Raw genomic sequence first — 26,286 nt, 5'->3', positions numbered from 1 at the left:
CCTTCTTCTTCTTTCTTTTTTCTGTATAAATAATATTTAGCTGAGATTTCAGGTTCTTGGTTTTTTAGTAGGACCCATCAGGTGTGGGAAAGGGCCACATGCCAATGGCCAGGGCATAGCTTAAAAGATCTCTGCTCCTCCTTATAAACATTGGTTTTAAAGCCCAAGGTGCCTTGTCATGGCCCTGATTTCAGAGTCGGGCCTCATAAAGCCAGCAACGTTAAGACCAAAGTAATGTCATTTAGTGTCTGGGGGGGAGAGGGGTTAAAAAAAGGATTAGAGGCAGGCAGGCCAGGGATATTAAATGAGTCCATGACTAACAGGGTGTGACAGAAAGGGTTTTATTCTTTTCAACAAAACAATTCCCTAGGGCTGGGACCATTACTCCACTGTGCCTTTATCACCTTGGAATTTTTATGGTTATTTTTGATGAATTCACATTTTTGTAAAGGCTTTTTTGAAATAATGCCAGTTTTCAATTTTAATTAAAGTCGTAAATAATCTTAATTCTGCCTTAAAAGGTTTATTGTTTCTTACTTTTTTTTTTTATTATTACTGCCAGGAAATATTTCAAATACCAAGCCCTGATGTGAGTTAGCAATTAGACTCTCTCCAAGGTCTAGTAACAACATTGTACCATGTAAATATTATACACCAGTATACCAGCACAAGGTTTGAACATGCGGATTGACTGATTTCAGGTTTATTAGCACTGTTTCTCCTGGGAGGGACATTTCCTCTTTTTATTGGGTGGAACAACTTTTTTCATTTTAATTTCCATAAATTAATCCATCATAGATCTATAAAGGATTTTTAAATCTTTATATTAAAAAGACAGGTTAGAATTCAGGAAGTAAACACAGTAAATTTGTCACTAAAGACCAGGCAATGAAAGTCAGCCAAATCCTACTCAACCATCTGCACAAAACTGAGCGAGCATCAAAAGCTAAATCATCAGAGACAAAAAGTTATTTTACTTAAGAAAAAAATTATGACAATACTGAAATACTTGACATTAGATTATAATACTGTTCCTTGTTAGCTAGATTGCCTGTTGAAGGTTTGTCTGCAAATTGTCTATAAATTTATAATTTGTAATCTTAAAGTCTGACTTTCTTTTTTAAAATAGTGCTCTGAGCATCTTTCACATAAACTACTCTTCCTTTATAGAGGCTGAAATGTACCATGTTTGAACAATAGAAACCATTAACAATTCCTGAAAATGTACATTATGTTTCCATACTCACTGTCACTACATATTGTAGCTTATTTGTCTCAATATGGGACTTTTATTCTGTCATGTCCATGACAATTGTCACCATCTATGAAGGTGTTCTCCAATCTCAGGTCAGATTTGCCATTACAGTAAAACCTAATTATGATCTGGAGAATGGTCATATTTAGGGGGAAAAACTCTAATCAAGAGGTTTTTGTTTGTTTTTAACAAACACAACTTATCACTTCAAGTTTATAAGATATACACAGACAAAGACAAAAACTAGTAGGCAGTAGTCCTGCTGAACGTTAACGGTATGCAACAATGATGTATTATTTTAACAATATTGCCCTGGCTAGTTTTGCTCAGTAGTTAGAGCATCCACCTGCAGACCTAAGGGTCAAGGATTTGATTCCTGAACAAGGGCATCATACCTCAGTTGCAGGTTCCCCAGCCCCGGGAGGGGCATGTATGGGAGGCAACCAGTCGATGTTTCTCTCTAACTCTCCTCTCCTTCTCCCTCCCTTCCATTCTCTCCAGAAATCAGTGGAAAAAATATATCCTTGGTGAGGATTTAAAAAAAAAAGAATATTAAACATCTCCTTACAACTTTATTTATATTATAATATTACTTATTTAGCTCCTTTGCTCTTTTAAAATAAAAGAACATATCTAATCCACACAAATGATCATCTATTATTGTTGATACTATTATATGTTGATAATAATCATCTATTATCAACTTACTGGGATTCTAATTAAAGAGACCTAACTATATTTATAGAGAAAAAAAAATGATTTCAACAATTGGCTTACTAGAGTGGGTTTGCATACAATTAAGAATATCCTGAAGAGTTTTATGCTAACAAAAATAAGCCAGTCAGAGGAAGATAAGTATACATGATCTCACTTATATGTGGAATCTAATGAATAAAATAAACTGATGAACAAAATAGATTCAGATACATAGAAGCATGGAGCACACTGTTGACCCTCAGAGGGAAGGTGGGGAAGAGTGGGTGGGTGGGAAGAGATCAACCAAAGAACTTCTATGCATATATGCATAACCCATGAACATAGATAATAGGGTGGTGAAGGCCTGGGGTGGGGGGTGGGGACAGGCTAGAAGAGGTTAATGGGGTGGGGGGGAAGGGACATATATAAGACTTTCAACAATAAAGATTTTTTAAAAATAATAATATCTATCACATCCTTTTAACGGGCATTTTTCTAACAGGGAAGAGGTCAAATTATTTCCATATATAACCCCTCAACTAACTGGCTTTGTGCTAATATCTCTCAAGGAAGAGTAACAAAAAGACTACAGAGCATTTCCCAACATAAAAAGGTTATATCCCTAAAAACCATGAAAGAATACAAGACTCTAAGTAGCTAAAAGTCATGGTTGCTTTAAAACCATGGCCAAGAGGTTCAATCGCTTGAAATAAGTTGAGTCTTAAACTTCCCTTAAGTTGGTTATGAAGGGCCCTTAAATTAATCAGGTACCCACCTGAACACAAATGAAATATTCAAAAAACCACAGTCAAGTCAACATATTTTCTGCCATAGTCAGAGGATACGTGTTGGTCCAAAAGTTTACAAACTCAATTATTAGGAAATTAGAGGCCTGGTGCACGAATTCGTGCACAGGTGGGTCCCTCCGGGTGGCCTGTGGGCATCAGGCCGAAACCTGCAGTCCAACGCCGCCTGCAGCTCCTACCAGCCACTCCCGCTCATCCTGGCCCCACTGTGCTTACCAGGGGCTTGTGCCCAATCAGTCCCAATCGGGAGAGGCTTGCGCCACCACAGCTGTGCTCGCCAGCCATGAGCCCTGCAACTGGTGTCCTCCTGAGGGGAGTGGCCTGCAGGATCGGGCTGAAATTGGCTCTCTGACATTGCCTAAGGGATCCCAGATTGCGAGAGGGGGCCAGGCCAAGGGAACCCACCGATGCATGATCAGGACTGAAGAGGGACTGCAGGAGGGCTCCATGGTGTGCCCGGCCCATCTTGCTCAGTCCCGATCAGCTGGACCCCAGCAGCAAGCTAACCTACCAGTTGGAGCATCTGCTCCCTGGTGGTCAGTGCACATCATAGCAAGTGGTTGTGCGGCCTTAGCATATCATTAGCATATTATGCTTTGATTGGTTGAACAGTTGACTGGTCACTGGATGACCGGACACTTAGCATATTAGGCTTTTATTATATAGGATGCCTTGTGAGGTGGTAAGCTCCTCATCTCTTGAGGCATTTAAGCATAGCACAGCCAACCACTTGCTGGAGGTCTTATGAGGTCAGGAGAACAAGTCAGGTGGATCTTTAGCATTGCTTCTAAACCTAAAATACTATGATTTCTATAAGCTTTGAAAGATATATTGATCCCTCATTGATGTCAAAGTAATTTTAGGCTCAATTCCTTTCCCATATTTTCATTCACTGTACCTATTAAGAAACATTTCTTTTAAATCCTCACCTGAGGATATTTTTTTTTCATTGATTTTTAGAAAGAGTGGAAGGGAGTAGGGGGAGAGAGAAACATGGATGCAAGAGAGACACATCAATTGGTTGCCTCCCATACACACCCTGACTGAGGGCGGGGAACCTGCAACCCAGATACATGCCCTTGACCCCAGAATCAAACCCAATGGACCCTTTGGTCCAATGCCTGATGCTCTAACCACAGAGCTAAATTGGCCAGGACAATAAATTGTTTTTTTCTAAGCTTAAAGGGAGGAATGCTTCTATTCTTACTCATCCTAGAGACTAACCTATCTTCTTCATTGGAGTTAAAATTATTTTAGCCTATCTATATTTTGTGAAAAAGCACTTATCTCCAGACAGGATTTCTGTTGTGCTGTTTTTTCCAATTCTTGTTATTTGACTTAATTTCCATAAAAGCCTTTTATTACTTTCCAATTTAGGAGACTTACACTTAATTTTCTCTGATTCCTATTCATATCTGGCTATATCAGCTATACATATCACAACCTTGCTATTACAGGCATCCTTAAGAGACATTTCAGGTTTGGTTCCAGAACCCTGCAATAAAGCAAGCCACAGGTATTTTTTGGTCTCCCAATACATATAATAAGTATAGTCTTATAAGTGTGCAGTAGCATTATGTCTAAAAAAACAATGTACATACTTTAATTTAAAAATACTTTATTGCTAACAAATGCTAACCATCATTTGAGCCTTCAGGGAGTCAATCTTTTGGCTGGTAGATCGTCTTATGAAAAACAATACCTGGGAAGAGCAATAAACAGAACCCAATAAAATGAAGGATGCCTGTTATTTCATGGAAGACTTCTCTCTGCAAAGAGTCTAACACATATCAGACCTTGAGAAGTATACGGATTTCCAATGTCCTGCAGAAGCTCCCAGTATTCAAGAATTTAACTGCTTTTTCTGACTGAGTAACTTTTTTTAAAAAAAATTACCTTTTTCCTCGCTTGTTGTTCTTTGGAAGAATGAGCCTTCACATGCTTTCTTAGGGAACTTGGGTCTGTGTAGCGTTTGGTACATCCTGGAATCTGACAAGCATAAGGTTTCTAAATAAGAAAGACAGAAAGAAATGGCTGTGGTTAAATCCTAAAAGTAACCGGGGAAGGTCTACTTAAAGACTATTTATTGGCTTCAGAGCACGAGCGATTACCAACTGATATGAAATGTTGGGTAATACTTGGACATTTTAATAAGAAAGCCCAGTAAGTTTGCATCAAGGCAGAAAGGAGAGTAAACTTTCAAGAAACAAAGAGATTGCCTATCTTTGATGATTTTTAAGAAATTGCCATAGAGTGTACTTTTACCGGAATGTCTTGTGGCATTTTTTAAACATGGAAATTATTAGTAAACATCTCTGGTCATACTTACAGTTATGTTCCCCTGAAAACAGTCATTGGGACTGTCAGAAACTAGGAAACACACATTCTTTAAGAGTTCAGGTATAAAGAAGCTGTAGGAAAGTCCAGAAAAGACTGGGAATGTTTCAGAAGAAACCTGATTCAGAAAAAGACAGGGAGAGAATTAAAAGAGAAAATTAGTAGAAAATGAGTAGGAGACAGGTTTCAAACAACAGACACATGAAAAATCAGCCAGAGGGACATTAATGGTATTAGTTGTAGAGAAGTCATGATATTAAGCCTGGGGTATGTGAATAAGCCCTTGGCTGAGTGTGATGAGAACAGAAGTTTTGCTATTCCAATTCCTTGCTGCTCCTGAGCAATGTGAAGTGTGGAGCTTAAGGCTGAGTCTGGAATCCTTTTTATTTTTGTACTGTAAAATTATTTCCGTTTGGGTATTAATATGCTAACAGAAAACTGAATTAAAACTATTCAGGATTAGAATTATGAACTCAGTCATCTTTATGGAAAAACCATTTTCCTGTAAGTAAAGAATCCACTTAGTGAATAAAGATATTTTATCCAAAATTCTGACAGCATTTAACACCTAAATTAAAATAACAAATTCTTTCAGCGACTATAGTTTGCTCTTTAAAACAAATGTTTCATTTCTATATGATTTTAAGAAAGCACATCAATTTGTTAAACACAATAAAAATTTAAACCATAGGTAGTTTGGATCTTAAAAGTAAAAATGATGACTTCAACCAAATAAGACCCAAAGCATGGAGGTATGGAACAGACTGACATACCTCGATGTGGGGTTAGGGGGATGAGAAGAGATAAACCAAAGAACTTATATACTTAAATGCATAGCCCATGGACAAGGGCAATAGAGTAGTGAAGACCTAGGGGAGTGGGTAAGGGCTGGGAGGAGGGAGGGAAAAAGGGAGATATCTGTAATACTATCAACAATAAAAATATATTTAAAAATATTTAATAAAGAAGTGATTTCTAAAAAATAAAAATAGATGAGTTTTAAAAGCTACTGCATTGATGCCGAAACCGGTTTGGCTCAGTGGATAGAGTGTCGGCCTGCGGACTCAAGGGTCCCAGGTTCGATTCCGGTCAAGGGCATGTACCTTGGTTGCGGGCACATCCCCAGTAGGGGGTGTGCAGGAGGCAGCTGATCGATGTTTCTCTCTCATCGATGTTTCTAACTCTCTATCCCTCTCTCTTCCTCTCTGTAAAAAATCAATAAAATATATATATATTTTAAAAAAGCTACTGCATTGAACTGAATCATAAAATCATTATCTTAGGTAATTTTCCTCAAAAGTTTTAAAAAGGGATATTTTTTAAAATTCCAAAATGATTTTAGAAAATGCTCTTAAGTTTGATTAGCTAAAATTAGCTCCAAGCAAAGAAGGGTATAGTAGAACCCTAACACTTAGCTTCACAATAGTTCTTTCAAACTACAGATAACTAGCTAGAGTAGAAGCAATTTCTCAAGACAATCTTGTCTCATGAATGTTCATTCTTCCATGATAATGTTTAATGATAAATTGAAAAGTTTATTGGATTCTACCCAGACCATTTTAGACATATAAAATAGGGCATTTTTTAACATAATATATCTTTTTTCCTATTTCTACCTTTAAAAAATACTGCTATTCACCAAATTTATTCATTTAATATTCTATTCTGTTGGTCCTAAAATCACTTAATTCAATTCAGCTGGAGCAGGAAGGGTCAATCTTATATCCATATTACTCTAATTATATTTCAGATATTTACTAGGCAAACCATCACATTTATGTATAGCAGGAGATAATTCTGTTTAGAAAGGTTACGTGACATAGTTAAAATGACTTTTATCAATATGACTAATAGAGGCTAATATAAAATTTAATAAATATGTCAACTATAACATCAGAAGAATATTAAATATGTATGAGAAGGTATGTAGAAATCACAGTATCTTTTCAAAATTCAAATTCTGGTGTAGTTTAATAATAGACATCAGAATGTTAACACTGAAAAAGTACTGTCATGAATACATTATTTGCAAGAATGTGGGATAAGAGATCTGTGATGTGTATAATGCATTTATCCTGATGGTTTTAAGTGAAGTGAAATTACATACAGTCTACCTGGCCTCATATAAGGAAAATGGCATCAAAACCTGAGAAATGCAAAGAAGGACATTCAACATAATTGAGAATATAAAAGCGAGTGTGGAGTCTAGAAAAGACATTTGTAAATGCTCTAAGAAGGTGTGATAATGAAAATCATAAAACTGAGCCCTGGGGAAAGAGTTGCTGATTCTTTTTAGATTACTTAAAGGTGAAAATACCAGGGGGTTTCTAAAGCAAAAGGCCACATTCACTCTCAAAACCCATGCCAGCCTCCACTTGTTTATGTCAAGAAGAAAAGAAACAGAATAATAAGAAAAAAAGGTACAGTTGTTGGTATAGAAAACAATACAATAATTAATAAGTAATAATACAAGAATAAATTGTTTTGCGTGCTCACGACTGTAAACCTACTTTTGCCACACCCTGTATATTGTGTGTCTTAGTACATTTTGATATTTGAATACTTAATTTAATGCCCAATCTGTAGTGGTCATTCTCTGTACTAAAATATACTATATGACAGTCCCTAAACGGCCTCTGCTTAGGACACAGAGGTCACCAAAAAACCCCTTAGTCCCAGGCAGCTGAAATATTTCGGATACTCATGACTACAGAAAAATGAGGAAAGAGCCAAACAAGGCCCCTCTGGCTCTTTACCAGGTTCCGTTGCTGCCCTTGGCATTACCCCTATAACCTGCAGGCCATAAAGCAAACACCTTCACCATCCCACTATCAAAAGGGCACTTCCTCACACAGGGCTTCGGGCTGAAAGTTGGAAAGCTCCTGCCATTCTTACAGTGTCCAGATGCGTCCTCTGGTGCTTGGCGCGGTCGCTGGAGTTACTGAAGGCCTTCTGACAGCCCGGATGCTGGCACAAGTAAGGCTTCTCGCCCGTGTGACTCCGCAAGTGAATCTTGAGATTTTCGAGCCTTGAAAAGGCCTTCTTGCAACCTTCAAACTGTAGAGAGAACACAATTTGGGGTTGTTGAAAAGGACCTTGAGAGCTTGAGTTTGAGGGACAGAAAATAGTGTTCTTAGTTTGTACTTAGCATAAAACAAAAAATAAAAATGAAATCCCAATAGTAACAAATATTACTTCTAAATATATCTATAAGTTTATGCAAACTGCACTTTTCCACTAAATATACATGCCACTTTCTGTATCAGACTTGGGTCCCAAACTGAATCCTGTGATGACTTATGTCAGAGAGAATTCACTGTGAGCCATCTGGCTCAGTTAATAAAAATACAGTAATGCGTGTCTTAAAGATTTATTAAAAATTAACATACTTTTCCATTTCCAAATTGGTCTAAATTGAAGGAACCAGGAAGGAAGGAACTTTTTACAAAATAAACTAACAAGAAAAATTAGAGTGATGTATGAGAAGAAAAGTGAATTGAAGATCCAAGAGTTCAAGATGAAAAAGGTATGTGTCATTGAATTATTATTATCATAAACTTGCTTAACTCTATTTTAAGGGGTTTTCCAAATCCCAAAAGGTTGAACTTGTTAAGGGTAATGCCAAGCCTAATGAGACACAGTTTTTAAACATGCTTTCAAAAGGGTACTAAAAGACAATTCATTTAATGCTAAATAATTTTCCTAATAAAGTAATGGTTTTATTTATTTTCTTTCTTTTTTTAAAAAAGAAATTTGGTTACCTAGTTCCAGAAGAAAAGAATTGAAAATGAAAGACTGGCAAGTTCAAGAAATGCTTCATTGATTTATCAATAATATTTACTGATGGTAATTTTTATATAATGCCTTCTGTGGGCAAAATATCAGCCAACATTAGCTGGTCAAAGAAATTCCAATCCTTGAAATGACAATCTAATAAAGAAAATGTGTTAGAGCAAGCCTATAAAGGAAGCATAAAGGTGAGATGGGCATTTTTATCCTTTAACTCTCTTATTGGTGCTAAGCCCCAAAATATTTGTCACTTTGACAGTTTTAATAGCATTGGAATTTCCATGAAAGAGAAACTTATGAATAAGGGGAAAATTAATAAGAACAAAGCATAATATATTTACAGCAATTAAGAAACCACACTTCTTACAGAGGAATGCATGTGTGAGGAGGGGTGTAGGGAACACAGAATCTAATCAAAGGTAAATACTAGATGGTTTCCATTCAAAATTAGCAGGTATCACCTAACCTTATTTCAAGATCTTTCATGAAACTATTTGGTTCTCTTGCTTATTACATTAGATGATGGAGTACATTGTTCATGAAAGGATGATCCAGAGCTGGCCAGGTTTTAGTTATTTGAATTTTCATTTTTAAGTAAAGGACGAACTAATGAGGAAGGATATTCAAACATGTCATAACCCCATCTTTTTAAGTTGTCCAGATTTTGTATGCTGAAGTATTTTAAGAAATATATGAAAGTTGCACTAATTTTTTGATTGAGAGTTATACATGTTTCATAGACATATGTTGGTTTATTTCAATTTTTATATTTTGCTTAAAATAATTTTGGTGTTTTCCTGATTTTTATAACTTTAGCCTGAACAGAAAATGATTGCTGACAAAGCCAACTACTTTTGCAACAGAGTGAAAGAACGCTATGTCGCTAGGGGAAAGGAGGAGTTAAATGGTTTATTTCCACAGATTTTCAACTGGGTCACAAGTTTGAGAATAAAGGTGCTCAAAGTTAACCCCCAATTCATGGCTAAGAGGCCTCTGTTGACCAAACCTCTGTTTTTAAGGTTCTCTCTGAATGACAACTTACAGCAACCTCTTGGAGCTCAGATTATTTTACTTGGAATCACTTGGTGGACCACACTTAGGTCTAAAATGAGCCTGTGGTTTTGAACACATCAAGCCTGTAGCCTATTTCATACCAAGGCTCTTTTGTAAGTGGACACCATTCTGAGGCCAGTTCCGGGGTGCATACCCAGACGTGGGTAGGCCCCAGCATCCACTCCCTTCTGCAGTCCCCAGATCTTGGTAAAAGAACAGGCTGTATTGTTTCAGCACCAACATGGGAGTAGAGAACCACTTGAGAATAGATTAATGAGGTTTTTGTGAGTATTGGACAAACAAGACCCCTGGATCTACCATGAAGTGATTAGAGGGATCTCAGACATGTCCTAGAACTAATTCAATCTGCCCCCTAGATCAGACACAAACTGGATGTAGACTAGCATTTCCAAGGTCTCTCTAGTTAAATGTCCAAGTAAATGTCCAATTGAATGTCCAATTAAAAGTCAACTAATTGCTACTATTGCTGTTCACAGAAGCAATGATCAAAGATCAAGGGGCTTGCTACATTCCAAGCAAGTCAGTGAAAAGTGAACTACATATCAGCATATCCTGACCATTTTTAAATAGCAAAGATGGAGGAAAATATGAACACCTAGACTAAAAAATGACAACAAAAAATTATCTATAAAGTCATGAAAATCCAGCTGATTTCAGATGTTTCCTCTATAACAAAAGTCAGGAGACAAAAGTATTTGTATTATTTGTACTAGCATCATAGTATTTTCAGGGGGAATGATTAAGAGTGAAGGGCTTGTATAAAGAAAGGCAAAAGAAAGGTAATTTCATGTACTCGGGCTCAATATACACCACATGCTCACTCTTATTGAAGAAATTCACTAAAAAGACCAAAAAAAAAAACAAAAAAAAACCCAACCATGAACCCAAGACCAGTAAAAGCAGGCATTGAAGAACTGACAAATGTCGCAGCGGGGAGGCCTAACACCCAGCCTATCAGGTGTATGCAGGGCAGCACACCTGAATGAACTTGCCACACTAACAATTCTGCAAGAGGAAGAAGGTGCTATTCATCTCTCTAATGGTGTCTGGATAAAACTGGAAAGCAAACAATTCTGTAATGAGTCATTATCATTCATTATGGGAATAACCCTGTAATTCAACACAAGATTTTCGTTTCCTTCAGGCAATTTTACCCCTAGAGCTGTAAGTTTAATTAAGTGCAAATGCATTAAAAATAAACTAACATTTAGGTAGAACTACAAAAGATTGTTACAAAATACCAAAACTGAATGCTTTGGATGTTTGGGGAAATGGACACCTTTTTTTCCTTATTTTTTCCAAATCTTTAGTGAATATCTAAACCTAGGAAAGAAAGCAAGGACCACAGGAGGAGTGTTTCCTTGGTTCAGCCAAATGTTTTCTTATCAAGGTTCCTAAAGTGCAAGGTCCCTCCTGAGATTTAAGATTAAAATCATCACCTGACTGCTCACGTTACTGTCACCAACCAACACTGACACAAAAATTGACCAATATCCTGGTATTAGGTCCTCTCCTACTGGACTGGCTATGGAACCCAGAACCGAGGGCCCAGTGATTCACAACTAGATGAATAGGCCTGAGGTTGCCTGTAGTTCAAACACAGACCCAATATGAGAAGATAGCAGAAAAACAACAAACAGACTCTCAGCATCCAGCAAGATAGCAGAAGGAGGTAACATGGGAGGGGAGTGATGGGAAAGCATCTGGTATACATTAGTAATTTCATCTAAATAGCATTACTCGCACCCCCCCCCCCAACAAATACTGAGTAAGCCCTATGAGTATGGCACTATGTGTTAGGTATTGGGGGCATCAAGATGAATACAATGCAAACGTCGCTCATAGGAAGAAGGAAGCAAAGCCTGGGCAGGGCACATACTGGTGAACCTTGAGCAGCAATTCTCCAAGCTGGTGTACCTTGGTCTGCCTCATCAGCATTTGTCTGAAATACAAATTCTCTTGCCCTGCCCCAGATTTATAGAACAAAACCCCGGTTCTGGGGCCCAGTATCTGAGTGTTAACAAGCCCTCCAAAAGATTCTGATGTGACAGTGTGCCAATGAGTTCAGGAATTCCATTTATTGTAATCATTATCGGTTTTCTTATGAAAACCTCCTGACAGCCGTGAGTATCTCTCGGGATTTACCCATTTCTAATTGGGACAAGAGTCCATGGACTAGCAGCAGCGCTAGACTGGAAAGGAACCTCTCCAGTCCAGGGCTGGGCAAGGTTATCTCCTCCTGCACAGCCAATGGGACAAAATCTCAGAATGCCAGTCTCATACTAGGAATTCTTTGAACTCTCCACACTCTTTAATCTGCTGCCAGGCAGATGTCGGGTTCTGAAATAGGTAGGGCTATAAGTTCCCTCTGTGGCATCCTTACCACAGAACACCCCACGTTTCCAGCGCCCATTGCAGTCCCTTATTGAGAAAAAGCACTGAGGGGAGTCATCATTTTCCATTTGCACATTTCAGTGGCCCTACAGACACATAAGAGAATCAAACGTAAGACTGGAAGTGACAGAACTTTAAATCTCACTGGGTCTGAAAATACTGCGTTGCATGAAGCCTCACTCTAAGAAATACGGTATCTCTTTAAGTCTGTGGCTGTTTTCAAGTAACCAACTTTAATTAATAAGTATAAGTTGCCTTAAACCCAGAGAACCCTAGCTTGCATCACTTTGCTAATTCAGGAGATTATTTCATATTTAAAGGATCACAAAGGAACTGTAATCACCATCTCTATATATTGGCTTGATTACAGATTGTTGACATTAGGTGACATTACTATGACCTTTGAAATATTACTTTCCCTTTCTATTAGATGCTTTTGTGTAAAATTCTGAAAATGAAAGGCTCATTAGACACCATTAAAATAGGATTTAGTCCATATGTGTAACCAATAATCAAGGAGAATATTACTCCCTCCCTTAATCAGCTACTTAGAGTGCTGAGGAGCACAAGTTCATATTCAAAGTAGTAATAACGGCAAACCTTTCCTGATCAGGTTTTTATACCACTAAAGTCAACAAAATCCAAACAGAAAGGAGTCTATGATGCTGGACATGCTTTTAAAAATATACATTTGATTTCAATGAAGGCTCAGTGTTTATGACCCTTGGAAGTATAAGTTTTACAATTTAATCAGTCAAGACCAATTAATCCCATTAGTGATGGTTGATACCATGATATGCTGGGCAGCGCCAGGAAGTGGGTGATGAATTACATGCTAATTTACATCTTCCATTTATAGCCCAAAGACAACAGAGATGACAGGCACTGGTGGAAAGGTCAGCAAATATTTCTAATGCAGTGGATAGAGCCAAGGTGACTTCCACAATAAGCCCAAGAATTCAAGTCCACTTGAATCATGGATGTACCTGCAAAAGGTGAAAACAAATGATCGCCTCTCCTGTGACTCAGAGAGACCAAAGAAATAGCCGAGGACCAAGGGCCACCTCACACACCTGAAAAGAGGTGAGGAATCTGACTCACGTATTCAGCTGAGATTTAGAAGTGCCCTTCTGGGACAGCGCCTCCCAGCATTATATACTCATGAGTACCCTGGCATCTTGTTATAATGCAGATTCTGATTCATAAGTGTCCCCTAGGGCCTGAAATTCTGCGTTTCTAACAATCTCCTAGGAGGTAATTCTCTAAATGTTGAATGTTTGAAGTTACACTTTGAGAAGTAAGGTTCTAGTGATCAATAACTCTACTCAGGCTGAAAATGTACAGTTTAATGAGGTGTTTTAAAAATATGTTTTTATTGATTTCAGAGAGGAAGGGAGAGGGAGAGAGAGATAGAAACATCAATGATGAGATAGATTGGCTGCCTCCTGCACGCCCCCGCTGGGGATCGAGCCTGAAACCTAGGTATATATCCTGATCAGGAATTGAACTGTGATTTCCTGGTTCACAGGTTGATGCTCAACCACTAAGCCAAGCCAGCTGGGCAGTTTAATTAGTTGTGTGGTTCTTTTTTGTTAAGAAAGCGATTTAAAAAAAAAAAAAAAAAAAGAAGAACTAGAGCAAGAATAAAAGAATAAAGAAAGGGTTTGCTTTTGATGAGCCAAACTATGGCAGCTTTGTTCTTAAAAATGTGGAAGAGTAAAATCTAATTTTAAAATTTAAGTTGGGAAGATAACAGAATAACAGAAAGTGTTGTCTGGGAGAGGGGGGGGGTGAGGAAGCAGAAAAAAAATCAGGGGGAAAAAAGAGACAAAGCATCAAAACAGAAAGACTGCAGAAGCACATGGGGCCATCTGATTTTGTTTCTTCTTCAGTCTCATTCGCATTTGGACATATGGTTCGCCTTGTGCCACCCTGTGGTTTCTGTTCCCAGTGCATCCTTATTAGATGCTCCAGCAAATCTTAATATTTACCACATCAGTCTGTAGAAAGTGTTACACATAAAAGGAGAGAAAGAAAATAATTCAAATGTTTTGAAGCTTTCAAAAAGTATCTGGTTCATGGATTGATTACACTGAGGAATGTGGAATTCCTTCCTCACCCTGTCTCATTCACAGTACCAGCTCTGCAACAGGATGGAGATGCCACAGTCTTCTCGATTTGTGACCTTACTCATGTTTTCAATCTGCGCCCCACCCCCACCCCCAATGCCAGGTCCATAACAGAACAACATACCCACAGAAAAGGAGTTTTTATGTTTCCTTTTGCTTGCTAAAAGGTAATATCTGATTTTTTAATATTTCAAAGATTCTACCCAGAAGAATAGTGGCCTCGTTGGAAAATTATTTAACGTCATGGCAGGGTTAACCCCGGTTAATTTGAGAGCTCTCTTAACATCAAGGAAATCGGTGCACCCCAAACTGATTTTCCAAAGGTTCCAAGTATCTAAATAGACTCGCAGTTGCATTTCTGATGACAGCCTTCAAAGTCGTCCAGCCCTTCAGTTTGGCTGGGGTCGCTGTAGGGGGAAGAGAGACTCTGACACTTTGGCCTCAATGAGTCAGTCAACCACTTCAGGGCCTGCCACTCATCTGGCATTCTGAAGTGACCTACAGGACTCATTTATCCAGATTTTCTGGAACTATTAAAAATTTTGTAGAATTAATATAAAACCCTTTCTGTGATGTTTTCCTAAGCCATAATAAGGAGATCCCAGTTACTATGTTTTTCCTTATTTTGGTATACAAAATGAATCTATTAACTAGCTCATAAATACAACTCCCGCCCTAACCGGTTTGGCTCAGTGGATAGAGCGTCGGTCTGTGGACTGAAGGGTCCCAGGTTCGATTTCGGTCAAGGGCATGTACCTTGGTTGCAGGCACATCCCCAGTGGGGGGGTGTGCAAGAGGCAGCTGATCGATGTTTCTCTCTCATCGATGTTTCTAACTCTCTATCCCTCTCTCTTCCTCTCTGTAAAAAATCAATAAAATATGTATTTAAAAAAATAAATAAATAAAATAAATAAATACAACTCCTTGGCCTACTGTGCTTCTTGTTTTTTATTAAGAAATCTGTAAAAACGTCCGAAACCAGTTTGGCTCAGTGGATAAGAGCGTCGGTCTGCGGACTGAAGGGTCCCAGGTTCGATTCCGGTCAAGGGCATGAACCTTGGTTGCAGGCACATCCCCGGTGGGGGATGTGCAGGAGGCAGCTGATCGATGTTTCTCTCTCATCAATGTTTCTAACTCTCTGTCCCTCTCTCTTCCTCTCTGTAATAAAATCAATAAAATATATTTTTTAAAAAAAAGAAATCTGTAAAAACAAAGGTTACCTGAATGGGTATTATGCTTGTGTTCTTACTCATTTATGGCAATTTGTTGCTTTTTAGCATTTTGGGTCATGAGTAGCAATTGTTCCTTAAAAGGGTGCGCTAAATGAGGTGACAAAATAAGTGAGGGTGAACTTAAAAAATGAAAATGGGAAAATTGTTTTTGAGAAGCCACAATGTAGAGCAAAATAGATTATTTCTGTGCCAACATTTGAACCATATTAAATGTTTATGGAAATTATGAAGTGTCTGGTTTATAACAATTGCAAAGGGCTGGGGACAAATGGAACCTCATCATGGGCATTCTATTCACAGCTGGAAAAAGAATACTCCACAGAGCAACAATGGTATTTAAGACAGACTGTACGGCCCTCTCCAGTTACTCAACAAATATAAAGTGCCATATACTATTCATGTTGTGTCAATACAATGCCAGAAAGCTACAATTTCGAGCAAATAATTATTTCTGTGATAAATAAGAAAACTGGTTGTCTGGGATTGTTTAAACATAACAATAAGTTAGTTGCCTGATATTTTGCTGTTGCTGTTTATTAACATTGATTTCCTGCAACTCCAAATACTAGTATATATCCACCAAAGGGTGTACATTTCAGAGGTTCACAGTCACACCTCTATAAATGCACTTGGATTGTATGTCAGTAGAACAAATATATTTAAGGCTATGTGACTGGCCCTGCATAAATGTATAAAAGTAACCAAATCATTTCATCCCTACACCTGTGTTTCTGACCACCACATATATTTCCACATGCATATATCCACACAAGCACAATATGTTTAGGAAGTATCTATACACATACATATAGACGCTCATTAATACTCTGTATTAATGAGAACACTTTTTCAAACTCTTTAAGTCAAGTCTATATACCAGGTATTGAGTTTCTTACACATTCAGCACTTTATTGGGCTCTGTGGATGTACAAAGGAAACATCACACTCAAACTTACATTTTCTGCATTCCTAGAACATTCCAGGAGATAGATATATACCCAGAATAAGTTTGGAATCTGATCCAGCCTGTTCCAACACCCCCAAATTATTTGCTATCTACTAAAGGTGAAGAAACAGAGAAAATGGAGGGAATGTCCTTTGGATTTGGGGGCATTATTTGGGGCATTTAAAAAAAATGTCAGAAACATTCTCTAAAACTTGGTTTTTCTAAAAGATCTCTCAAATTTCAGAAGACAGGTAGAGATAGATGACGTAAGAAAACTAAGTAAGCAAAATGAAAGGAGAAGTGGGGAAACAGAGACGGTGTGCCATGTATGTGGTCAGGCCTGTCCTCCCTCTGCCCTCCCACCTCTCCCACGCTGGCTCAGGGCCAGTCCAGCTGCGGCTCCTTAATTAAGTAGTGTGCTCCCTTCAGCCCTTGTGCCACTGCACGTGCCACTCCCTGTGCCTGGTGACATCCTACCGGCCCCTTCTTTAGCTGGGTGTCATCGCCTCTGTGATGCCTTCCTTTGTGCTTTCACCAGGGCACAAGGGATCACTCCTCACTTACCCGCTACACCTTGCCCACTGACTTGCTAAAACATGGAGCTACACTAATTGGATTGTTTGTCTCCACCACTAGGCTTTGAGATTTATGAGGACAAGGGACTGAGTCTTATTAATCTTTTTATTGCCGGCACTGGGTACAGTGCTTGGCATATATTCAAGTGACCACAGAGCATTTGCTAAATAAATACTAAACAGAATAGCCAGAATGAACTCTTTGTAAAATAGCATATTGATTTCCCAGACTTCCTTGTGTAGTAAGCTCATTAAGGCCTTTTAATTAGGTAGGGCCAGTTGCCGCTCATGATGACATCAAATGGTCAACATCGCAAAAGCTATAAAACGCCTTTATGGGTTTTGCTGGAGTTTAATGTTCTATGGAACTACTGTAAAACATGATTTAATTACCTTAAATCTAATTATGTGAGGAAACAATACTAATAATAACATATGGTTGTATATTTTGCGTGTGGATGAGATGCATGAAATTCTTCATTGACGTGCTGCGTGCTGAGAAATTTGTAGTGATGCTGCTGAAGTGAGTGAACTGTTTTCATACCACACCCTTTTCCAAACTTGAGCTAAACATACACAGGCCCATTTAGGAACATGTTATGTTATTAGCAATAATTCAAAGCACATAAATGTGTGCCTTCTTCATGCATAAAGGAAAAGAAACTTTTAAATTGCCCTGTAAAAGCTGAGTTAATATGCTCTCAAATATGCCAGGAAAGAGCGTCTCATGCAAAGAAAAAAAAAAAACACCTTTGGGATCTTGCCCTTAATTGCCCTGAGTCAACCCCAAAGAGCAGGTCAAGAAATTTCCCATGATGCCATGCCTCTGTCCATCCTATAGCCAAGCTCTCTGAATGGGAGGCAGACACCACAGTTCCATATAATCCCAAGTTATCATTATGCCTAGCTCCAGCGCTTTCTGTGTTGAGAATACAGGGGGTGCAGCAAGGCCTGGGCCCCACCTTTCCTGTTGGCAGTGGGTTAGCTGCCCTGTAATTGTCTTTGATGGCAAAGATGAGAAATTCCACTGCCTGCCTTCAGTTTTATTAAGGATTGGCATGCTTGGTTTAACAGAAGTAAGCAATATATTTATTTACTGTGGTGTTTCCCAAAATGATTGCTGAATTCTGTCATCTCTTGACTGAAAAACTGTTTGCTGGTTACAACAGAATGTATGCTAACATACGTACAGCAACACAAACCTCTGAGACAAACTGTTTAAGTCAATTTGCTATCATACAGGCACATAGGTGCAAATATGTGCATATGCACTTGTGGGTACAGCCACAGGCACACACTTTAACACTCGCACACATATCCCACACAGATTCTGTAATAAAAGTATGTGTTTGAGATCTGTGTGCAGGGGTGTAGAGGCAAACATGAATTTGCCAAGAGAGAAAAGGAAATTCACACATGAAGAGAATAATTTACCATAAATTGGCCCACACTGAGTTTATTCCAAAAAACAGAGTGCAAGATGCCAAACTTTTAATGGCTCTTACTATTCCAAATTTGGCCCTGACAAGCTTTGGAAGAGATGCAAGTGGGCAGGAAAGATGGGATTAAAAAATTATATCTTAAGCCTTTTCACTTTCAAATGTAAAATTTCCACCACCGTGACAGGAGGAAAGAGGATGGCAGGGATATTTTCCTGACACTGTGCTTTTCTCAACAAAAAGCCATCGATTTTCATTATGCATCGCTTAAATATGAATTCTGTACTTGCTAAAAGTCATCTGCAACTGGCTGCTTAAAAAAAGCAACAGATATGAAAATAATGGAACTCAGACCTTGCATTAGCTCTGGCAGCCATAGCAAAGGTGTGAGCTCAGAGTGATGCCCCCCGGCAGCCCCACAGTCTCAGGATTGACAATCTTTTGTGACAACCCACTCTGGTGCATCAAAACCACTCACTCACTTGCTTCCAGAAGGCATCACTTCCAGTTTCCTTCCTTTCACAGCTGAGCTTTTCCACATGGCTTTCCTGTCACATGCCTGACAGGCACACAGCAGATTCTCAGAAAGCCTTCCATTTCTTCCACTTATTCTTCTTCCCTGTTCTGACTTTAACTCCCTCCCCCCATGCCCTACCCCCTACCCCATCCTATCTCTGAGCCCTTCTCCTTCCTGGTTCTTGAGAGAATTGCTCCTACACCTTTGCCTCTTCTTCCTATATGCCCATGGTCCCCCCTCCTGGGCAAGAAACTGTCATTAAATTCATTGACCCTTTCCAGTAGTGGCCTTTTAGGTTTTGAGATCAACAGGATATTCAATCACCGTGTGCATGCATTGAGTTCGACTCCCAAAATTATTAGGAAAAAACCTTGGCTAAGAATTATAATCTCAATCCTCTTGACTGTTCTACTTAACGCTACTCCAACCTCTTTCTCTGCAGCTTAATTCCACTCATCCCAAGAATGATAGGTGTACATGAAATTCTACCTACCAATGTCAAGGTCCAACCAGTAGATCACCTCAGATGTTTTAATTTGATAAGAATATTGCTCTATTATTTAGAGTACTTGGCTTTTTCATTGAGTTTAAACTTGTTTCTTATTCTCCAAAGAAATAAAAAATGAGTAAAATGTGTTTTTTCTAAGCTATGTTATTTTATTTTATCTCCTTGGTCATACCTCAGAGCCAATAATCATGAAATGAAAGTACTTTTTTTAAAATTTAATAAATCTTTATTGTTCAGATTATTATAATTGTTCCTCTTTTTTCCCCCATAGCTCCCCTCCACCCAGTTCCCATCCCACCCTCTGCCCTTACCCCCCACCCCGTCCTCATCCATAGGTGTATGTTTTTTTGTCCAGTCTCTTCCCGCACCCTCCACACCCCTTCCCCCCTGAGAATTGTCAGTCCACTCCCTTTCTATGCCCCTGATTCTATTATATTCACCAGTTTATTCTGTTCATCAGATTTTTTTATTCACTTGATTTTTAGATTCACTTGTTGATAGATATGTATTTGTTGTTCATAATTTTTATCTTTACCATTTCTTTTTCTTCCTCTTCTTAAAGAATACCTTTCAGCATTTCATATAATACTGATTTGGTAGTGATGAACTCCTTTAGCTTTTTCTTATCTGTGAAGCTCTTTATCTGCCCTTCAATTCTGAATGAGAGCTTTGCTGGGTAGAGTAATCTTGATTGTAGGTTCTTGCTATTCATCTCTTTGAATATTTCTTGCCACTCCCTTCTGGCCTGCATAGTTTCTGTTGAGAAATCAGCTGACAGTTGTATGGGTGCTCCCTTGTAGGTAACTGTTTTTCTCTTGCTGCTTTTAATATTCTCTCTTTGTCTTTTGCTCTTGGCATTTTAATTATGATGTGTCTTGGTGTGGTCCTCTTTGGATTCCTTTTGTTTGGGGTTCTGTGCGCTTCCTGGACTTGTAAGTCTATTTCTTTCACCAGGTGGGGGAAGTTTTCTGTCATTATTTCTTCAAATAGGTTTTCAGCATCTTGCTCTCTCTCTTCTTCTGGCACCCCCATAATTCTGATGTTGGTATGCTTGAAGATGTCCCAGAGGCTCCTTACACTATCTTAATATTTTTGGATTCTTTTTTCTTTTTTCTTTCCCGGTTGGGTGTTTTTTGCTTCTTTGTATTTCAAATCTTTGACTTGATTCTTGCGATCCTCTAGTCTGCTGTTAGATCTCTGTATAATATTTTTTATTTCAGTCAGTGTATGCTTAATTTCTAGTTGGCCCTTTTTCATATCCTCGAGGGTCTCGCTAAATTTATCGGCCTTTTCTAGAAAATTCTTGAAAAACCTTATAACCATGGTTTTGAACTCTATATCCAGTCATTTGCTTTCCTCCATTTCTTTCATTTGTGATCTGTTTCTTTGTCTCTGCATTTTGGATGCTTCCCTGAGTTGGTAGAGTAGCTTTGTGTGGTAGGTGTCCTATAGGGCCCAGTGGCTCAGCCTCACCAGTTACCTGAGGTGGACACTCTTGGTGCACCCCTTTGTGGGCTGTGTGCACACTCTTGTTGTAGTTAAGCCTTGATTGTTGTTGGTATCACTGGGAGGAATTGACCTCCAGGCCAATTGGCTGTGAGGATCAGCTGTATCTATGCTGGGAGAACTTCTGTGCTGGAGACACCCTTATGAGATAAGACTTGCAAAAGCCTCTGTGCTCAGCTTGGATGGGACGGAGTCTCAGGGCGGAGCAGACAGCATTGGTTTCCCATCAGCCCTGCCCTAATAGGCCCCTGTGTCTCAGTGTCCTGTGGTAATCGCTGCAAGCACCTCTGAGAGAAAGCTGCCCTCAAGTTCCGCCTGCTGCCAGACAGTCCAGTTTCTCCCCGAATAAGTCTTACCCAGAACTGGAGTTCAGTGCAATCGGGAGCTTTTGTCTCCCTCCCGCTTGAGAAAGCCAGCCGCGCATTTAGTTGCCAGCCCTCTTTCTGCACGTGCCTCGGTACCTCTGCCTCTTGCAGCTCCTCTGAGTCTCAGTGTGCTTTTCTCTTTCCTTCTAGTTGTAGAATTTCCACTCAGCCAGCCTTCCTGTGGTTCTGGATGATGTCGGTTTTGTCTTTTAGTTGTAGTTTTGAAATTGTTGTACAAGGCAGCAGTTTAGGTGTTTACCTATGCCGCCATCTTGGTTTCTCCAAAGTACTTAGCACACAGTAAATTCTCAATGAAAGTTAGCCATTATTATCATCTTTTATGTATTCAAATTATCTAGTATTATTGTCCCCATTTTTACAGTGAAGGGGATTGAGGCCTAGAGAGGTGAAACAACCTGCCAAAGTCACCCAAGTGGCAGAGCAGTAATGAGAATCATGGCCTTCTGGCTCAATTATTTAACCAAGTATTTCCTCCACACAACTCCAAGGGAATACTATTTCTCAAGCGTTCAAACAGATAAAGAAAGAAACTTGTAATGGAAGGAATCCAAATGTACTTTTTCTTCTGTTCTTTATAAAGTGAAAAATATTAGTAGTTTAAATTCACTGTAGCCAATAGGGTCAATGTTCTAAATTACATAAATCATTCTTACTAAGTCTGAGCTTAGAAAGAAGTCATTAATAATGACTATTGTGAGCCTTATATTCTTGGCACAATCTTCCTAACTGTAATTCTCAAAAAAATTTTTAAAATGTGGTATGCATCTGTAAGACTCTCAAAGGCTTGGGATGCTTAGAATCAAATGAAAAGTGTGACCTGGCATGTAACAGTCAACCTGAGTATTTTAGAAGGACCTCGAGGCTGCATATTCAGCGAACGAAATACCTTACTCATTGCATTAAATAAAGAGGTTCCTGAATTTACTACCAATTTACCAATGGTGACAAAACTTGGTCCTTCTTAGATGTGTACTTGGCTAAGCCTTTCTTATAGAGAAAAGAGATGTCTTAGAAGTTCCCATAATCTAATAAGTTCCTAATATATATTAGGTATTCAATACATGTTTTTAAAAGTGTTTAATTGACTGAATGTTTGCCTAAATATTTGTTGTAGCACTTCTAATTCCATGTGAAGCAAAATTCCCCCAAGAAAGAAAAAAACAGTTCATTTCACTATTTTCCTTTGTTGGATATAAGAATCCAATCTGCATCACATCAAAGGCATGTGATTACAATTTGTTAAACTTGGCCTACACCTCTCCTCTGAGCCCCAGACCCTACTACGTATTTAATATCTCTATACTGATGGTTCACAGGCACCTTCAAGTAAATATTCCAACATGTAACAATGACATTTTCCCCAAAACGGAGTCTTCACTCCCTGCTCTCTATTCACCCACCAGTGGAAACCCAATCTGGAAGTAATCCTTGACATCTCCCTCTCCCATACATCCATTCCTAATTTTCAAGTCCTCAAAAGTACTTCCCAAAATGTTCACTTCTCTCCATCAAATTTAACCTCCCCTACTCTATCTAAGCCACTGTCTTAACTGGTCTATTTCAATAATCTCCTAACAGGTCTCCCCCATCCACACTTGCCTCCACCCACCACCAAGTCTCCACACTGCTGCCAGAGTTCTCTTTTGAAAACTAGAAATCTGACTGTATCACTCTCCTGTGTCAAATTCTTCAAAGGTTTCCCATTGGTTTTGAATGAAGACCAAAGCCTACTCATGGCTTAGAAGCTCTTGTGTGATCTGGTTCCTGCCCACTCTTCAACCTCCTCCTCACCTCACCCCTGTTCCCTCTTGCTCCCTCCCTTATCTTATTAAGCTACACTGGTCTTTCAGTTCCTCAAAGGTGCCATGCCTTTCTCACCTCAGGGCATTTGTACATGCTATTTCCTTTGTCTGGAAAAATGTTTTCCTCCTATTTGCCTGGTTAAATCCTACTCATCATTTAGAGCTTAGCTGAAATATCCCTTTTTCAGGAAACCATTCTCTGTCCCCACGCTTAGGTTTAATCTCTCATGAATGTGCTCTCATAACATCCCCGAGGAATGTGAGCTCCTTTAGGACAAGAACCAGGCTGCTCTTTTTCATGATGCACAGTGTTAGTCCCAATGCAGCTTTGTTAAATAATTGAAAAATGAGGTATTATATATTAAAATGCAAGTTACTTATTTTAAAATGCTTTCTTTTCTCCCTCCCTCTCTTTCTCTTTTTAAAACTTTGTTTCTAGGGCTTAAGATCCACTCAGAACAACTGTATACTCATAGGAACAGTGCTTGTTCTAACAACAATGGAGAATAATGAAAGATGAGTAGAACTTAAAAAACAGACCCTCAGGTCTGGAGAGAAAAAAAAAACACTTGTGAAGCTCTCTAAGTGCTATATGAAATGCAAATGTTTTCTAGATTCCAACTGCACACACAGAAATATCTCAACTCATTTTGACAAAGTTATCCACCAGGGAGATGAATAAATAGCTTCACTAAATACATATGGTGCAATTATACCCAGCAGTAAGTGACAATAGGTCTTGCTTTATAGTAATCTAAAAATTCAAAGCTCAATTATTTCAGCAGCTCAGTAAATAATACTGAAAGGATGTGATGGTAAAGCAACTTAAGAACAGACTGTATTAGTAAATGTTAATGATCTCTTTATGATCTACAGAGCCACTTCTTTTTCTTCTGAAAGAAAGCTTTTTGTAAATTAAGAAAAGAAAAAAAAAAATTCATCCATGAGCTACAGCCAAGAACAAAATGAAAGCAGGGAGTACTCCTTTTGATCTTTCAAGGGTAGTATTTAGTTAAAGAATGTATGCTGGACTACAGAAAAACATGACCAGAAACATGAGTGTTTGGGACCTAGAAAATACAGTTGCTGGCAGCTGGCCTTTAAAAAATATATTTATAAGGAAAATATTTGTAAAAAAGAACCTGTCTCCATAGCTCCAAATTTCAGGGCAAACTGACAGGGACTTTAATGAAAGGGGTCAGTTTCAGACTTCTTTTTAGAACGCAGAAGCACTGCAAGTAATTGGTATAATTAGCAGTTCAGATATGCAAATCAAATTCAAACTTAAAATGACTGAGGTGAAAAGGAAAAAGAGAAGGAGAAAGAGAAGCAGGAAAAATCAACCTTGGCCCTTCTGGATGACGGGGGTCAGCTCTAGTGTGGCTGACCACTGCAGGGAGATAGATGGGGACACTGCTGATCACTTCGTGACATCCACGCTGAGGGTGAGAGGGAAACCTGAAGCTGCCTAGCCACAGGTCCACCCAGACCAAGAGAACCTGGAGGCTGACGATCAACAAGGCAGATCTGGAACTACTGCCCTATTTAGAGCTCTTGTTTGCATGCTCTCTGGATTTGTGGTGTTTATTATTTTTCTAATTTGAGCAAACCATGTAAGTTTTTGGCGCCTCAAAAAATAAAATCATATGGCCAGTAAAAATGTTTACTTAAGGGAAAAAGTTAGCTGAAGGGCATTGGTTTCCTTCTTGACTCAGCAATCTTACTACTAGAAGTGGTGATCTACCTTCTGCCTGTTTGAGATCCACCCACTCAAGGCCCATTAGAGCCACGGAGGATGCCAGAGCATGCTCTGATCTTTTGGACATGACCAGGCTCACTCAATTTCTACTTTCTTTGCACATTTTATTTTTCCTGCACAATTCTTTACTTCTCTGCCATTAAATAAAATTTTCAGCCATCGTCTGCCTAAGGTCTGCATCTGTCTTGTCCATCCCTCTGTTTCCAAAACCTAGCACAGTGCCTGGAACCTGTCAGGTGCTCAATGAATAAAAATGACAAATCTGGGGATGATGGGTAATATTAGGTCAGATCATTCAAATATCAATCATCATTTATTCAGTGATCAAAAACCAATTACCAAAAGTTTATCAAGGATTATTTGTATGGAGACCTGAAACAATCATAGACCAAGCAGCATCCTAGGACAGTGTTTCTCAGAGTTCAATGTGCGCACAAATCTCCTGAGGAAGTCATTAAGGGCCAACTCTGATCCAGCAGGTCTGGAGTGATGCCTGAGAATCTGTATTTCTAAAAATACTCATGAGAGATGTTGATGGACCCAGGCCACACTTTATATTGTAGGGTCCTAGAGGACAAATTGACAACCCAAACAGCTTTTCTCCCTTGTGATGTTACTTATTTTGCATTTTTTAAAACTCATAGGGCAATTATTATGTAGGTGGCTCCTGGTTTACATATTCACACAGGTGTCTAGTTGGGGGATGAAGAGTCACCATTTCTTGGTTTTCTTTGGAACTTGGGGTCTGCTCTACATACATTCTTTCTGGTAAACTCTGCATGTTGCCAGGAAATTTAGCCATTTCCTTACATTATCCCAATGAAAGATTTACTTACATCAAGAGAATTTGGTCAGAAAAAAAAAAGAGCTTGGATTTTTTCTATAGGACATCCTTTTTACATTAAAATCTTTTGAGAATATTTGTCTTGTTTTTAGTTCTTTGGAAAAATCAGTGTATAAGCAGCACTCAGCTGTTTATAGCACATAGAAGCTCCTCTTCATTAGGGTATCATTCCATTTCTGTGATTGATGCTGCATAAATCTTTCTTTCCAGCAGTTTCCAAGCCATTTTGGTAAGCCTGAAACAGGCTGATGGGTACTGACATTTTTTTTAAATATAATTTTTTTGCATTTTA

The 26,286-nt window shown here is 38.8% G+C and overlaps 1 protein-coding gene across 1 annotated transcript in view; it reads right to left on the bottom strand.

Annotated features, from left to right (window-relative positions):
• The window catches only part of GLIS3 (GLIS family zinc finger 3), a 452,130-nt gene that overhangs the window by 100,556 nt on the left and 325,288 nt on the right, over nt 1-26,286 (bottom strand). Inside the window, exons 4-5 of the mRNA XM_054727311.1 lie at nt 7,990-8,151; nt 4,654-4,764 (exon numbers count right to left, since the gene is read on the bottom strand). Coding sequence (XP_054583286.1) covers nt 4,654-4,764; nt 7,990-8,151 — 273 coding nt within the window. The remainder of the gene's footprint in view (nt 1-4,653; nt 4,765-7,989; nt 8,152-26,286) is intronic.

This window comes from Eptesicus fuscus, chromosome 15 (assembly GCF_027574615.1).
Source record: "Eptesicus fuscus isolate TK198812 chromosome 15, DD_ASM_mEF_20220401, whole genome shotgun sequence".
NCBI lineage: Eukaryota > Metazoa > Chordata > Mammalia > Chiroptera > Vespertilionidae > Eptesicus > Eptesicus fuscus.
Note: the sequence above shows the minus strand (reverse complement) of the source record. Positions and strands in the feature narration are given on the sequence as shown.